The sequence below is a fragment of the Corythoichthys intestinalis genome, chromosome 3, assembly GCF_030265065.1.
Source record: "Corythoichthys intestinalis isolate RoL2023-P3 chromosome 3, ASM3026506v1, whole genome shotgun sequence".
Classification (NCBI taxonomy): domain Eukaryota; kingdom Metazoa; phylum Chordata; class Actinopteri; order Syngnathiformes; family Syngnathidae; genus Corythoichthys; species Corythoichthys intestinalis.
In genome coordinates, this window is record NC_080397.1 from 21,495,594 (window position 1) to 21,513,876 (window position 18,283).

General features: G+C 39.1%; 1 protein-coding gene across 1 annotated transcript in view; it reads right to left on the bottom strand.

The window, feature by feature from the left end:
* Positions 1-18,283, bottom strand: part of fbxl17 (F-box and leucine-rich repeat protein 17) — a 386,432-nt gene that overhangs the window by 96,652 nt on the left and 271,497 nt on the right. The window contains exon 9 of the mRNA XM_057831652.1: positions 8,932-9,008. Coding sequence (XP_057687635.1) covers positions 8,932-9,008 — 77 coding nt within the window. The remainder of the gene's footprint in view (positions 1-8,931; positions 9,009-18,283) is intronic.

Below are 18,283 nucleotides of genomic sequence, written 5' to 3' on the forward strand. Positions count from 1 at the left end.
CTCGCACAGTATACAGTGTTTTTACTCACATTTTCAGCATTACTGATGGAATACATATATTGTCCACTGGCGAAATAGCGCAAGGACAGGCACACATTCTGCTCGATTGTAAGGGCCTGACTTCGGCGGGTTACATTAGAGACGTCGACCTCGATCAGCTGGCACAGGTAACAAATTCTCTCAACTGAAAATCTAAATCTTTCATGGAGAACATTGTCCGGGTACGCCAGCGGATTCTGGCAGTCTCTAAATACTTGTGCCATCCGAAAACAGCCCCTCACAATCCGCGCTCCAATGTCGCACGGGTCGTCCAGGTACGCTGTCATTGTCAAAAGGATACGTCCGCGGAGGAGTGCTGTTTAAATAGAGCGTCGTTAATCGGAAACCTCGGGTTAAGCAAGATCTCACTCTGAGACGACCAGGTTTGACGTGTGCCGTATGTTGCAATGGCAACATTCCCCAGTTACAACATATCCACCTTTCGTAGTCCCGGTTAGCCGGGAAGTTAGGCTGCACGTGATGAAGTTACTCTCGAAGTTACCCTGATAAGCCAGAAAAAAACGGCTTTGTAGTACAGGCCACAGGTGTCATACAATTATTTTGAACACTGCAAAAACTCAAAATCTTATCAGAACTTACAGTTTAGACTAACTTAAAACTTAACTAGAACTTAAAAATAGTTTGACACAAATAGAAATTAAATTGAAACACGTGGGAAAAACATCAAACTTTTTTAAGTGATAAGTGTTATCAAGCGTGATAAAATTTTTAGGTAAGAAATAAGATATATAGATATATATATAAGATCTAGAAGTTTTTGGGGTGAAAGCAGTGAATTAGTCGGGTTTTTTTTCCTAGTCACATCTGAGATGCAATTGTTGGCTGTTTTCAACAATGTACATCAAAAAGACATCAATTGACTGAAAATGGTTCAATATTAGATGAAATGTCTTGTTTTCTCATGTATATTTATGATTGCTCTTTACCTTTAATTCTTTACCTGTAATTCCATTGTGGCTTAAACAGGCAAAAAATCCCCTTCGTGAATTTTTTTTAATCTGTTCGTTCTCTCTATGTCTGTTCTGTCCTCAAAAGGTTTTGGTGCTCAACCATGCAAATGTTTTCATTTTGCGAATTCACTGTCTAGGATTTTTTATTTTTTTTTGCAAAGTGCAGTAATATGAGTACTTTAATAATACAAACACAATTTCTCAAAAAATTGTAGATCTGTCTGGTTTTATTGTACTACGATACAATAAATCTAGTGATGCAGTTTGACAAATGTACTGTGTTGTAACCTTGTTATTTCTAAACGCCAAAGAGAGACCTCAGATTGAAAGGTGAATCCTATCATTTGAAGGGTTCCAGATGGTCGTTGTATTACTGTTGTCAATATGAAAAATATTCAAAAAGATTTTGTCCGACACCTCTCTGCAAGCGCAGTGAAATTATTCCTACTTTTCGAATAGTCTAGCAATTTCTTTTTCTCTCATTCATCAGTTCATCCACAGGTGCCTCACTCCATCTTGTATTCGCACAAATGTACATGAGAGGCCGCGACTGACAATGTAAGAGGTTGTCGGCAGCCATGCAGATGAAAAGAATTACCATATGTAAAGAAGAGACGTGGCGAGGTCGCTCTTTTTGTCCGTGAATAAAGCAGGTGGGCAACCATGGAAAAGCTAAGTGTGCGGAGACGCAGAAATGGGTTAGGGAACACACGTGGATGAACATGAATGCTAGTCATACAAACACTTGAGTGTAATACTGTAGTGGTTCCAGGTGACTCGGATGTAAACAACAAATATATGCTTGTGTATGGTCTCAACTAGAGAGAGTGAGTTCTATCGCAGGTTTTCGCATCAGGGTCAACTTTCAAACTTTACACACACACTGCCAAATACAATGAGTTTTTTTTTTTTTTTTTAATTACAAAATAATTGAGTGCTGGGAAAAAAAATATAGGCATGCTTTTGTTTGGGGGGGGCATTATAAACCTGTAAAATCTTATCTGTGTGTGTTTAAAGAGCATACGACATGAGAAAAAAAGCCTTAAATAGCATTATTATGCAAATTAGAAACATATTTTGAGACGATTCGACTATATACAACATTTTAGCAAAGCGCAGATGACGAGAAATTAGTCTTTTAATCTGTCGGTTAGCCACGCCTACCATTATCGGGCTCTAGCGTCCCCAACAGGTGGATGACGTCAGCGGGAGACTGGGCTCATCGGTTTTACTATTCAGCTCATTGAGGGGGAATTATTCAGAACGAGGAAAACGCGACGAAGAGAGCCGCAAAATGTCATTGTTTCAGTCTCTCTACTCCAATATTTTTACAGGATATTCTTTTTATCCAAGTATTTTTTCCCAATAGCTAAATAAATGGCTTGAGAAGGACCAGTCAGCCCGTCGAGGGGGAACTATTCACAACGAGGAAAACGCGATGAGGAGAGCTGCAAAATGTCATTTTTTTTCTGTCTCTTTACTTCAATATTTTTACAGGATATTCTTTTTATCCATTTTCCCCAATTGCTAAATAAATGGCATGGTCATGACAAATAACAGTCTTGTGCTAAATGGAATATGAAATAATAAAAATGCACTTATTCAGGACGACATGGCGAAATTACTCCATAATGGTCAAAACTGTCGACGTCACCTTTACTGTCGCACCTCCCGAACGATATTTTATGACAACTAAATCGGACATATGTCATTTCCCTTCCCCGCCTTCGGAGAATGTAAACAAACCAAGAGGCGTGACAGCTAGCCGGCATGCTAACCCGAACCGAGTGATGTTTCAAAGTCTTCGAAGCGGAAAATCACACATAACTAGCCCGGATTATTTGACATGACAACTGGGTTGTCGATTGTCTCTGCGGATCGGCAAACCGCCCGGCGGAGAGCAATTTACAGTTCGTTCCCCGCAGGAGGGCGGCTGCAGTTGTTGTGCAGCTAACATGCAGCTAATGTGCACGAGGAGAGCTTTTTACCTGCCTATCAATGATGAAACGTAAGTAGTCCTTTATTTAAAGAAAGTTTGTAGTGTTTACTTTGTAATCGCTGTATTAATATTTGACATAACACAAAACAAGATGTTTACTCACTTCCTTGTAAGTCCAATGGTCCCACAGTAGTAGGGCTTGGCCAATATCCACGGTGAATGGGAACCTTTTGAAATGCACACGCCTCTCACTCATAAAGCAAGATTTTTCTGCAGCCGTTTGGCTGGCGTGATGCGAAAAAAAATAAACGTATTAATCCGCAAAATCAGCTGAATCCTTAGTCCTCATAAACAACAGTACGGCTGTTTAGTGAAGAGGACGCCTTCACCCGTACACGTCACAGGGCCCTCCTCCTCAATGCAAGACCGAAGCCGGAAGTCACTCATTTTCATGGCGCGGGATTCAAAAAACTAAATAAATATAGCGATCGCTTCCACACACATCCAAGCGGTCCATATCATTCAGGAGCATAAAATACCGCGTGTATTATGAAATAAACATGCTTTTTCGTGTCACAGGCACTTTAAAACAAAAACAAGAGCAGGGTAGAGGATCAAATTTTGAATTTTCTTTACTATGAAATTGAAATACTTACTGACTCCCTTATACAAGGTCAAAAATATCCCAAACTTCAGTCATAATAAGGATCTTTAAAACATCTGTGTGACAATGTCCTGTTTTCCTGTACATCAAACATAAACTAGTGAAGACAAGAATTTTCATCATCACCAAATGATCATGAAATTGGGACGGTAAAGCCTCAAGATGAAAATCATGCCTTTTAGAAAATATTTCAGCTTCCATTACAGGATGTCTACAGCAGACAGTGAATTTTTATGTTTTCTTTAAAAAAAAAAAAAAAAACTGTGGTCATATGATCATATATTTCCAAAATGTCACAGATTTGAATAAGGTCTAAACAATAAAAATTATCATAGTCAAGGCGCCACTGACTGGCTAAAAGAAAAATATATACATTAGTATATTCATGTATGTTCTCCTACACTGTTATCTCATACCTCAAAGTTGCTCAGAAGCGTTTTGAGACTTTGCTTTGAAATTTTGTCAGAAAATTTTAAAATGCATGCACCTCTACATACAAAGTTAATTCCTTCCAGGACCTTGTTTTTAGGTCGAAATGGTCATATGTCGAACAGGATTTTCCCACCCATAAGAATACATTATAATTCTATTAATTCGTTCCACATCCAGAAAATACACTAAATCCCTAATAAATACTGCTGGTACTATTGCAAATAGCAATTGCACTGAGCAAAATAAATAAATATGAATAAAAATCAGAATAATAATATAATAATCGTAATCGTAATAATAATAATAATAATAATACCTATACTAATAAAACGAATCAGGTTCTAATGTGGCAGATGTGTTTTGGGTGGTGCACCTGAACACACCGCTTCGCTGACGTGACAAAGCGAGAAAAAGTGAGACGGGACTTTTTACTTTAACTTTTCATGTTCAGCTGCGGCGGACATTAGGCATGTTGCCTTGCACAAGTTCTGAAATAATTGATAAAAACCTGACGAAGCTGGTGGTTTTTTGGCAATGTTAGAATAACAATAAGTGCCACCTTAACTTATAAAGATTGACCAACGGAGGTCAGAGGAGGACCGTCGAGATCGTAGACATTCTACAGCCAGATTGTCAAGCCAGTTCACGGATGCGCACATGATGCTCATATTTTTCTATCATTTCCATCTTTATTTCAATGATAAGCCTCACCTTTTTCCTTTTTTCACCACCTGCACTAACATTCTTGGAACCTATGTTGATTTCTTTCATAAGAAAATCCACTGTGCATCCGTCTTGCAGGCAAAAAAAGAAACTGCTGCGCAGTCATAAATCATCTTATTTCAGGTATGTCGTCGGATGTAGAAACAAATCGTGTGTCGAAGTGATAGTGTGTCAAGGTACCACTGTATTTATATTGTATACCTTACCGCCAATATATACTGTATATTTTATTCTTGAATAAACGGGCATACAGGTTTATTTTGTCTTTTATCTGGTATGTAATGACAAATTAAAAAAAAATAATAATAATAATTGCGAAAAAAAATTGTAAATAAATGAGGATAAGATGAAAAAAATTAATTCATATTCCAAAAATATTTGGGTTTTTTGGGGGGGAGTTTCTTGGGTTGGGGGGGTCAGGGAATACATAAAACAGTAAATTCTGAAACTTGAATAGTTGGGGGTCAGCCGTTTTTCGCAGAATGAGAGATGCGTGTAAATGATCAAGACCTCCAAAAATGTCATGATGACACGTTGTGTTCCCAACTAAATGCCTGCTTGGTTGTACAACTAAAAAATAGTCATGGAATGAAAAGAAAAACTGCTGGATCTGCTGGGGCACTGGAAAACTGTGCTGTCAAAATGATTGCAGAAAAAGAGCTTTGTCATTGAGTGGCACTATTTTTAAAGTGAGAAATGACAACAAGGAAATGAGACAGAACTTTTGTCTAGTAGTTAGATTTTGTAAGGAGTCAATTCTAGAGTGCATGTGTTTAACAAGGGTTCCTAGATTGCCACAAAAAAATAAAAAATGGTTCTCATGCTAATTAGTTTGCATGTTTTTGATGAATGGAAGCGGGCATCCAGGAAGACTATTTTCATGGCACTAATAAGGCTTTCAACAGGATCATTACCTCCAAATAAAGGCTCTGTCTGGACATTTATTCGTTGCGATATAATCGCTAAAAATAATCTGCAGCGCGGCTAAAATTACATGTTTCGTAGTATTCTGCTAGCGTCATCTAAGAATGTCTCCAAGCTCCGATCAACTCACACAGGAAGTCGAAGCTTAGAATACCAAACAAATGTAAGAGGCTTGTGGACATCTCCAATGCACTCAGTGAGGCCACTAATAAAAATAATTAGCACAGGAGATGAGTGCGGAGTAGAAGGGGGGCAACCGGGCAGGGAGCAGCTTGGCAGATGTAAAATCTCATTTCTGTTATTCAATTTATCAAAGGAAGAAGCTGGAAGCCCACCAATCATTTTAGCAGTGCCTATAGAAGCAAGCTTTATTGTCGTGGATGGACATGCAAAATACAAAGAGGGCTATATTGGAGGGCCAGAGGGGTCATTAGCTATGAAAGAAGATCAGATTTCACCAATTTATCTTGCTCTAAAGAAGTAGAGACAAAAAGAGAAAAGGAAGAGCGTGGCTGTGGATGCTGCTTCAGCTTTAATGTACTTTAAGGATGCGGGAGTCATTCATCAACCCACACAGGACGTACGCCCACACTGTTGGAGGTTCAGGTTCAGGGAGGCCAAGGTGATTATTGCCACGGTAACTCACACATGTCACAGTGTTGTCGAGTAATCACGAGGGTCTCCACCCTGTGGCATACATGTATGACACAACAAGCATCTCCTTGGAGGTAATGTAGGAGTTATTGCACATAATTCCTCAGTTTCCCCATACAGTGTATCACAATGCTACATCGTTGCTCCATGCTTCAAAATTCATAATCAAGACAAGAAAACACCCAATTACAGATTTACGTGGAAACGACCAGAGCTTAGTTTCGAGCTCGATTCAAATGATGCCACAAGTCGATGTGAATACATTGTAGTAGGGCTGTCAAAATTATTGCGTTAACGGGCGGTAATTAATTTTTTTTAATTAATCACGTTAAAATATTTGACGCAATTAACGCACATGCCCCGTTCAGATTAAAATGACAGCAGTGTAATGTCCGCTTGTTACTTGTTTTTTGTTGTTTGGCGCCCTCTGCTGGCGCTTGGGTCCAAATGATTTTATGGGTTTGGGGAGTGAGCATGGTGTAATGGCATCAACAATGGCGAACTACTAGTTTATTTTTTGATTGAAATTTTTACAAATTTTAATAAAACGAAAACATTAAGAGGGGTTTTAATATAAAATCTCTATAACTCTAAACTAACATTTATCTTTAAAGAACTTTTTTCGATCCATGGATCGCTTTAAGAGAATATTATACAATATATATATTATATATATATACACACACACAATAATGTTAATGCCATCTTGTTGATTTATTGTTATAATAAACAAATACAGTGCTTATGTACCGTATGTTGAATGAATATATCCGTCTTGTGTCTGATCTTTTCATTCCAACAATAATTTACAGAAAAATATGGCATATTTTATAGATGGTTTGAATTGCGATTAATTACGATTAATTAATTTTTAAGCTGTAATTAACTCGATTAAAAATTTTAATCATTTGACAGCCCTTCAATGTAGTATTCATGTCATGCAGTAGGGAGCAGTGTAGTTTTACAACGCAATAGCCAATACACACACTTCCTTGACAACATCCTCCTAGGCTTGGGTTGTAGGGTGCAAGCAACCGACATTGTTTTTCAATACTTCTAGCAGCAAAATGGTAACAGCATCCTGGCGGTTTTCTGTTTGAATAGGTGGAAAATTAGAAATACTACTTAATGTACAACTGGACTACCAAATGTAGAAATATTACCATAACGTTGACTGGGAGCCATGCTAATTTAACCACACAAAGATCCACAAAGGAAACGAGCCATTAAGGAAACGAGCATTTTTGTTTATTCTTGCAGGTATTGTAAACAGTGTCGTTAATAACTGCATTTCTTACGGCGTTATTTTTTTCAGTAGTGAGTAATCTAATTAATTACTTTACCCATTATTTGCAACGCTGATACAGTTACTGAGGATGTGAAGGGGCGTGTTACTACAATTTGGTTGAATGAAGAGCGAGTTTTCCCATTTTGTCACACATCAGGAGGAGGGAAGGGGGTGGTGACGCCATTCCAAACGTGATAATGATTTGCTAGGTGGGCCAATCATGCCCTGCTTCACTGCACGCTTTGGCAAACACAACATGACAGCGATAATGGTGATGGGCCAGGGAATTTCAAAGGTAGCGTTTCCAAACTTGAATTATTATTTCATATTGTTACTTTACAGAATATTTTAGAATAGTGTTGTTTATTGTCCAGTAGGCCAAACATATACCGTTTCAGAGATTTGTTTGTTTTTGTTCTTTACTTGGCAGAACGTTTGTCTCTGTGGGTAAAAGGATAATTAAAGAAAATTAAGATGTACAAAGACACTGACAGCGTTTAGTGTTTAGATCAGGGGTGGGCCAAATATTCCACAAAGGTGCGCAGTGGGTGCGGGTTTTCGTTACAACCCATCAAGAGGACACCGTTTCACCAATCTGGTGTCTTACAGGTGCAATCAGTTGATTGCAGTCAGGTGCTTCCTGTTTTCCCGGACCCCTCGTTGGTGAAACTGCCTGTGCTGGATCAGTTGGAATAAACACCAGGACCCACTGCAGCGCTTGAGGACTGGTTTGCCCATCTCTGCAATAGATAGTTAGGGGGCGGGCCAGAAAACTAGGTTTGTACTGACTCAAGTAGATAACCTGTTTAAACCCGCCAAAAAAATGCTTGCCATCTGAGGAGTTTTTTTTTTTTTGTGTGTGTGTGTAACTCAGCAGTTGAGGACTACATTGTTCTCAGCCTATATACAGGTTTTCAGAATTTATCTTCAAGTTAATTTTATAGATTGGGAAATCAGGAATACTACTTTATTTAAACTGCTATACATTACTTCCCACGGATGGATTTATGGACTTCATGCAAAGGTTTCCTAGGTATTGCCAAATTTATAAACTGCACCTAAAAGTTTGATGCTGCAACTGCAGTGGGAAGTTAGTAGGAGGACCACAGAGGAGATCCGATACTATCCTGCGTAAAACTTTTCAATCATAATTTTACTGTTTGCGAGCCTCACGCGGGCCAAGCTGTAAAAATAAAAATGAACCCTGAATCATGGCAGTGTCGGCGGGTAATAACAGTTACGATAATGATGTCGGAGGCCAGCGGCAACAGAGGGATGGTGAGTGAAAGAGGCCTACCATGGTCGGTGATTTTACAGGAGACCAGATAGAGCTCCTTCAGGCTCCTCCCCTCCTTGGCAATGATTTCCACACACCTACGGCAAAGAAGAGGAAGATGTTTTAAAAATATGCACAGGAAGCAACCACATTTTGTTTATATTCCCTATTGTTTTGTGGCTGAGGGCAAAAAATATGGGATTTCTCTGAAGTAGAGGTTAAAAAGTACATTTGCAGGGTCACTTCTCTTTTCATATTCTGCCATTCAGTATTAAATGTTTCATCTGATTAAGTTAGTATGCTGTGGATTGAACAACTGAAGCACTGAACTGTATGAGCATGTGTAAGCATGTGAGTCAGTGCCTGCGAACACACACTTGGGTGTTCAGGAAATTTGCATTCAGAATATTGGCTGAGCTCACAGGAGCACTGCATGTGTGTGGGTGTGCAAAGGTACAATGAAAGTATGCACTGGGGAGGACCAAGGGGAAGATCAGAGTATGTATATCAAACGATTCTCTTTAAATGCTTCTAATGAGCAGTGTGTGTGCTACAACAAGATTTTGATCTTCGCATTTGACCTATTAACCTTCAGCAGAATATGTTTTGATCGTTATGCTGGTGTTCCTTCATTAATATGTACTGTATGTGCAGAAGAGAGGGAATGCACCCTTAATACACTCAAGGTGAAGCTCAAGACGGTGAGAAAGAAAAGCCTTTTATATGTTAGCAGAGAACACAGTTGAGGTATTTGTAAAATAAAATATATATACATCACATTTGGGTGTTGGTGTGGGTTCTTTTTTGTCAAGTTTTTATTGCAATGTTGTAGTAGCTTTACTGTAGTTGATTGCCCACTCTTGGAGAGGTTCATCACAATTCCCAAATTCCTCCATTTGTGCATAATGGATTAGCTCGCAGCTTGAGAGATTCCCCCAGTCTTGTCTTATAAATTGGCTTTTTAACCTTTTCCAGACAGCTAAATGTAAATCACTTTGATTTCTTTCTGATATGTTGTAGCCTTCACTTCACCAGATAGGTATTAAAGTCATCTCTTGACTCAGGAAAATGTTGATTTAATCAGGCCAGGGTGTGGACGGAGAAAATAAATTGAGCCTTCCAAAAACAGTCATTGAGTTAACTTGTGATTTAACAAGAAGTGCACTGTTAAAGACTGGGAGTATGAATCATTCAAGTGTGGTCAGTGTCAAAGTGTACAAGTTTGCAAATACAAAAAATGAGTTATTCCTCATTTAATTTACTCAACATGAGGCACCAATAGGATATTGAGTGAGTGGATGGGGAATACAAGGTGTTTTGCAATATGTATGTTGTTTGCATGTGACTTTTATTTATTATTACTTGGATTCATGTATGCAGTTGTCTCTTAGTCCAACACAAATTTCTCCTTTGGGAGATAAATAAAGAGAAGCGTTGATGTTGCTACATATGACATGACTGACAAATCTGCTTATTCTGAACCACATCATGTATGTTCCTGGATTACTAATTGTTATTTATCTAACCGCAGGGCAAGGACAAATTTGTGAGCTTTCCAGTAGGCTGACAATCGACTAGGAATCAAATGCAGAAAATATTTCTTTTCAAAATCATGATTTGTATGGCTGGGGTTGTAAGTGCAGCTCCTCCATGTGTGACACATTGCACTGTGGAATCAGGGAACCACAGACGTATGTATGAGTTAAGTTCAAATGTGTGCCAGATTTCTAAAATTCTTATTTTCAGGGTAAGGCCAAAGCTGTTCAAATGTGCACCAGCCTATCTGCTTTAGTTCACTGGGCTGCATCTTTGTACTTCCGTTTTTCTATTACATTCCAGTTGCAGAGGTCCAGGGAGGCTTTTCTATGTTATCAGGCCCTGCTTTCACTACTTTCTGTTATGTATTTCCATTTTGTCCTGTTTGTTTGCCTACCCCCGATACAGTTTTCCTATCCTTTCACCAGTGTTTGTACATTTGGCCTTAAAAAAATTCCAAATAAATTCACCCACCTGCTTTCAACCGTTTAATACGCTTCGGGTCATGGAAAATATACACTAATGGTATTTTGACAACATTCTAACCATATATAAAAAAAAAAAATCCAGAGGCTGTTAATTATGGAATCACAGGAGTGCCAAAATTAAAAATACATGAATAAGGAAATAGATAAATAAATACATATAAAGATGAATAAATTAATAAATGAAAATATAAAACAATATTTTGTCAATTACTTTTACGTTTTGTTATTGAAAATCAGAAACGGAAAAAATGACAATTTTGGTCATTGACTTTTACTTTTTTCACTGAAAAACACAAAGGAAAAAAAAAACGATGGCAATTTTTGTCATTGACAAAAATTGTCATTGTTTTCTCTGTTCCGTTGTTTTTCATACATTTGTCATTTAAATTTAGCACTCCTGTAATTCCATAGGTAAGTGCATACCAAAGCAAAGGTGACACTACCTGTAAAGTAATTTGTGGACGAGTTATTTTCTTTGCATGTCATGATACAGTACCTTACTTTCAGAAAGGTAAGACAGATTTATAATTATTCACTGTAGGCATTGATCATTTCAAAATGACACAATGAAAGAACAAATACTTGCACTCAAGTTAGATAACCCAGCACGTTTATATTTCACATTCTGGGTTTTTCTTGCAGGGAACAGTAAACCTTGCTCCAGGCATGCAAGAATTAGCCTGGTACACCAGACTCACCGCTGTTCCAGCTATAGAGTCTGGCGACCAATGAGCGGATCAAGTTTCTGGGGCGGAGCAAGCCACAGCATACAGACATCGGAGTGGACCAATAAGCGACGGGCAGACGTGACGTTGGTAACGTGACAACTCACGCGGCGCGAGCGGAGAACGGAGAAGTTTATCTAACATGGCTAGCGCGAGACAGCCTGTTGTCAATGACTTGTGTCTGTGTTTTTGTTCATTTAAAACTGATTTTACCGTGGATTGGAACATATTCTTGGCTCTCCTGTTCGTCATCTGTGTTGTTGTGGTGACGACTTCCAACGTGGAAGAGTGACGTTGCTCTTTAAGAACACATCACGCAAATATACAAATCTGATTGGACGGATCATTTCATACTGGCTCGAGAGGCCGTTAATGGGCTGGGTCCCAGACTATTTTCACAGTGTTTGAAAAATACAGGGAGAACAGTCTGGCCATGCCAGGCAATGCAAGAATGTCCTCCCCATACACTATTTGTATTACAGCCTATTTCCTTGTTTTTCTTGTCATTAATAATTATTATTGGACAGATGCTGTCCATTGTCTGTCATCAACTTTCTTTTTTTGGAACACTACCTTTGTTTTAAAGAAATGCAACATAAATGACAAAATCAACACATGACTTTATTTGGCACAATGTGTAAAAAATAACCATTCGGCATGTGATGGTACATTCTCACAGTTTTCAGCGAATCAGAATTCCTGCATTTTCAGCCATCCTTTTATCTCCGGTAAAATAAATTAGTCTCAGACGAGTAAATATGTAGCTCTTCTACCACTTGCTTCACTACTAGGATAACTTCCTTAGTGTGTTTCTTATATCCAAGCATACTGTAGTATTTACTATGTAACATCCTCTTACCAAAGACGTCCGTCATGCGCACTCCAGACTGACTTCGATTCATACCTGGAGCTAACAAACAGAGACCAAATTCTTCGCTACACTATGTAATATAAATCCATGTAAAATAGTATTGTCATCAAGGGAGGCAATAAATTCCCGAAACGCTCAGGAATGTAAACGCACCCATTGTGAGTTTATACATTAAATGTTGATATACACGTATTTATACAAATGTGTGCCATTTAAATTGCAAACATTTGCATGGACATGGCCCTCACATGCCTCACCCACCACTGCACATCATATGCTGGAGATTCAGTCAAGACAGCTGAGCCGAAACCACGCTGTGTATGTTAGTGCAGCCACATCGGAGCTGCTAATGAATAAATGCACTGGAGAGAGCCCGCCAACAAAGGGATGAGAAGAAAGAAGAGATTTAGGAATGCAGTGACGAAGGCCCAGCCACAGTTGCATCCATTGGGAGCTTGTTACTCTGCGCGCCCGGGGTCCCGAGGGTCACTGCGAAAGCAATTAGATCAGACATCAGTGACTGAGGAGTGGGGAGCCAGGAAAAATGAAAAGGCGCGATAGTGGGAAAGAGAGAAAATAGGAATCTCCATACTGTGGCTTAACGGAACAACAGAGGAGGGCTGACAGAGCTGAAGCAACAGGGGATGAAAGGTGGAAAAAAAAGACCAATAATAAGGGGAGCATTAGTCTGAATAAAACGAAGAGAGGATTAATTCAAGAGAAAGCGGCAGTCTAAAGTCTGCCGTAAGCAGAGGTGCGGCATGTGAGGGTAATGGCCAAACCACATGAAGATTTGAGAGGTGCAAGTTCTCGGTCCACCCATATTTCCCACATACCTCAGCGGAAATGGAAGAGTAGCCAGTCGGCTTTCTGTAATATTAAGGTGATGAATAGAGATGCACCAATACTGTCCATCAGTAATCGTATTATTCCACAACAACCAATTCCGATTAACCAACCTTATATAAAACTTCCATGCACTCATGTCAGTCGTGTGGAGACACAGTATAGGGTGAACAAAAAAACACCACACTTTAGTTAACTGATTGCAAATTCCGCTCTAAAAAAATTGCGATTTCCACTAAAACAGAAAGGTGGTGAGCATTCTGGCAAGGACACATTGTAATTTCTCGATCCATATAATCATACTTGCTCTACACCTTTTTTCAGATTTTTCGTTTTGTCAGTTGTATTTTATAACTTGTGGATCCTCTATTTGATTTCGCTCAGAACAGTTTGAAGTGACCAAAAAGCAGTCACTTGGCATCTGTATTCTTACCATTACTACCCACAGTAAATCCAGCTGACTACGTACGTTGTACTAAGTTTCATCGACAGCATCCACTTTATTAGTACATTAATACCATTTTCATTTGTTCAGACACATTGATCTTCAGACAGCATACAATTGAACTGGCTTGACAATGTACAATGTGGAATTTTTGTGGATTTATCATGTTCCCGGTTCAGTGATATCAAACAAGGTATTGATATTGATGAGAGGTCTTCCTGAAGTCGCTTTGTCTGAGTCCTCATGGAGCTTACTGGTCCTTGTATTTGAATATGTAGAGATGTGACTAATCACTTTGCATTAAATAGCCAGACAGGCTTATGGCACACAAACATTGATAACTGTTAAGAGAAGTAGCGCTCTGTAATTATCAAAAATAAAGCAGACAAATGCGTAGCGTTTTTCTTCAGAAAGACCAAACAATGGGTCCAGAACAAAGACAGAATGGCCCATCGGGCAGGTATACAAGCACAGGGCCCGCCAACACAAGGCCTTGTCTCAATGGGCTCTTCACACAGCCAAAAATTACATGGTTGTCTGAATTTACAAAAGAGGCAGGGGAATCGGAATGGGTGATTTTGGCGAAAGGAGAAGCATGACATGCAGAAAAGAAAAACGGCTGAAGGTCCAGCAAGAGGTTGAAAACATAAAAGCAGCAGCAATAGGAGGAGGAGGTGACTGAGGAGGCTTCAGACTTCCACGGCTGTCTTTCGACTTAATGAAATGGAAGGGCGGAGCGGCAAGGATAGCAAGGCTTTACACTTCTTGGGAAAATGCTCTCGCAAAATGATTCTTGTTGTAAATTTTCTTTATATTGCCCATAAATCCCAGCGCGAGCATAGAGAATCAAGGTTCTGCCTTCTCAGAGTTTCTCTCACACACCAGGTTTTCAACAAAAGAAACGTTAGGGTACAATAAACTGGTGTAAAATCAATTTATGAAAATTAGCAATTACATTTCCAAACAATGAAAACGCAGAAATCTTAAGATGGTAATACAAATAATACTTAATAAGACGATGTTCATTACATTACAAACCAATGAAATCGTAAGTATTTCTTTTTGCCCGATAATTAAAACTGAATTGTCAATAGTTTGCACTGTTTTCCTCCATTGCTGCAGTGACATTACATTTTGTTTTGCCATTGAATATACAGTAGATTTGAGTCGTAATAAATTAAAAGGAAAAAAAACAGCAAGTTTGTGTTTTTTAATTAGAATAAATTTTAACATACATATATTTATCACTTGATAAATTCATTCACAATAAAACAGAGTTATAATTTATTTATTGTTGTTATAATATTACTTTGTTGAATCCAGCAGGCAGTGTTGCATGATACATATTTTATCACTATTTGTTTGAGCATTCCAATCGTCTGAATGAGGGTCTGCTACAGCAATTAGGGTCTGGCTGATTTCCCAGGCCGCCTTGCTGTACCCACCAGACAAATAAGAATCCCATTCCTATTGTGTTCCATAGTCGTTCATCATGTTTTAAACCAATTCTGCAAATAATGGCAGGGCACCCCAGCAGGATGTCAGTGATCAGCTCCACAATGTGCCAAAAGGGACATAATTGCAACTACAAATGTCCGTCAAACTAACTTTTCTGTTAAAGTTGTGGTTTAAGAAGAAAAAAAGCCACCCTGGCATCATTGCAAGCCTTCAGAGCTAACAAAGTGAAAAGTGTGGTTTCATCAAGTTAAGCTAAAAAAGAAATACTTCATTTGGAGGATAAAACATGACTAATTTGACAAATATTCAAATTCACCTCATAACCGAAGGGTTGCAATCATGTCAAAACCAAGTGTCAGTGACAAATTGGCTGATTATCTTGATAAAAAAAAGACTTGGTGAGGTTAAGTGGCAGTTACACACTTGAAGCTGACCCAAAGGGACAGACAGCCTGTTGCCGTGCCAACCTATACGGGCCTGCGTGATGTCCATGCATAAAGGCACTGAGGCAGGTTTGTGTTAACCTGACAGGTGGTGCATTGCTCATCTTTATACAAGAATTTTTCTATTTACTTTTTCCTTATTAACTCTTCGGTAATAATGTCGAATAAAAATCGGTCTTCAAGATATCTAATTGACAAAGACTGTGATCGATTAAAAGGTTGACTAAAAGTGAACTAAAACGTGTCTGTGCGTATTTACATTTTACTTATTTTGAGTATATCAGCGTTTATGTGCCTTGCGCGCGTGGCATGACTGATGTCACGTTCGTTACACACAAGCTGGCTACACTTGTAAGCAGTGCCACTTTTTGGATTAAAACGTTATTTTCTACATTATCAGAGGTCAAAGAAATGCACAATTTGCATACTTTAAAAATATTATGCAATCGTATTTCACATGAAGGTTATTTATACAAACTTAAGTAAACTAGCTTAGCTGTGTATTGTTCACACTGACATACTGTATGTACAGTGGGGCAAATAAGTATTTAGTCAACCACTAATTGTGAAAGTTCTCCCACTTGAAAATATTAGAGAGGCTTGTAATTGCCAGTATGGGTAAACCTCAACCATGAGAGACAATGTGGGGGGGGGGGGGGGGGGGGGGGGGGGGGGGGGAAGAATATCACATTGTTTGATTTTTAAAGAATTTATTTGCAAATCATGGTGGAAAATAAGTGCTGTATTTGGTCAATAACAAAAGTTCATCTCAATACTTTGTTATATACCCTTTGTTGGCAATAACGGAGGCCAAACATTTTCTGTAACTCTTCACAAGCTTTTCACACACTGTTGCTGGTTTTTTGGCCTATTCCTCCATGCAGATCTCCTCTAGAGCAGTGATGTTTTGGGGCTGTCGTTGGGCAACACAGACTTTCAACTCCCTCCACAGATTTTCTATGGGGTTGAGATCTGGAGACTGGCTAGGCCACTCCAGGACCTTGAAATGCTTCTTACGAAGCCACTCCTTTGTTGCTCTGGCTGTGTGCTTGGGATCATTGTCATGCTGAAAGACCCAGCCACATCTAATCTTCAATGCCCTTGCTGTTGAAAGGAAAATTTCACTCAAAATCTCTCGATACATGGCCCCATTCATTGTTTCCTTTACACAGATCAGTCGTCCTGGTCCCTCTACAGAAAAACAGGCCCAAAGCATGATGTTTCCACCCCATGCTTCACAGTGGGTATGGTGTTCTTCAGGTGCAATTCATTATTCTTTCTCCTCCAAACACGAGAACCTGTGTTTCTACCAAAAAGTTCTATTTTGGTTTAATCTGACCATAACACATTCTCCCAGTCCTCTTCTGGATCATCCAAATGCTCTCTAGCGAACTGCAGATGGGCATGGACGTGTATTGGAGGGGACACGTCTGGCAGTGCAGGATTTGAGTCCCTGGTGGCCCATTGTGTTCCTGATAGTAGCCTTTGTTACTGTGGTCCCAGCTCCCTGTAGGTCATTCACTAGGTCCCCCCGTGTGGTTCTCACCGTTCTTGTTATCATTTTGACGCCACAGGGTGAGATCTTGCATGGAGCCCCAGATCGACGGAGATTATCAGTGGTCTTGTTTGTCTTCCATTTTGTAATAATTGCTCCCACAGTTGATTTCTTCACACCAAGCGTTTTACCTATTGCAGATTCAGTCTTCCCAGCCTGGTGCAGGTCTACAATTTTGTCTCTGGTGTCCTTCGACAGCACTTTGGTCTTGGCCATAGTGGAATTTGGAGTGTGACTGACTGAAATTGTGGACAGGTGTTTTTTACACCATTAATGAGTTAAAACAGGTGTCATTAATACAGGTAACGAGTGGAGTCTCATTAGACCTCGTTAGAAGAGGTTGGAGGTATGGTCTTTGACAGCCAGAAATCTTGCTTGTTTGTAGGTGACCAAATACTTATTTTCCACTCTAATTTGGAAATAAATTCTTTAAAAATCAAAGAATGTGGTTTTCTGTTTTTTTTTTCATATTCTGTCTCTCATGGTTGAGGTTTACCTATGTTGACAATTACAGGCCTCGCTAATCTTTTCAAGTAGGAGAACTTCACAATCGGTGGTTGACTAAATACTTATTTGCCCCAATGTATGTAGATGCCTCGATGAATTGGGCTGTCAACGTACCAGAAGGCCGCCATCTTGTATGGGCTCCATCTAATTCTATTAGTTATTTATGCTGTAGACGTATGCGTACTTCCGAAATCTTTTCCCGGTTTTTACACTGATTGCCACAAACATAGTCATCGTTATAATATAGGAAACTGTCACATACTAAAAATTACCACCCCTCTATTGCAGAATACGTTCAAAAATCCTCAAAATTAAGATACAATATATATTGATGTGTTATGGTTTTATTCACATGTGTATGTAGGTGCATTGAAAATCCAATCATTCCCTTTCAGAGGGGTAACATCTCTTTAACCTATCATCGTAAATATTCATAAAGCAGTACATTGAATTAATTGCACAGTGCTCTGCCTACAAACTTCTTAAAAATGGATTACAG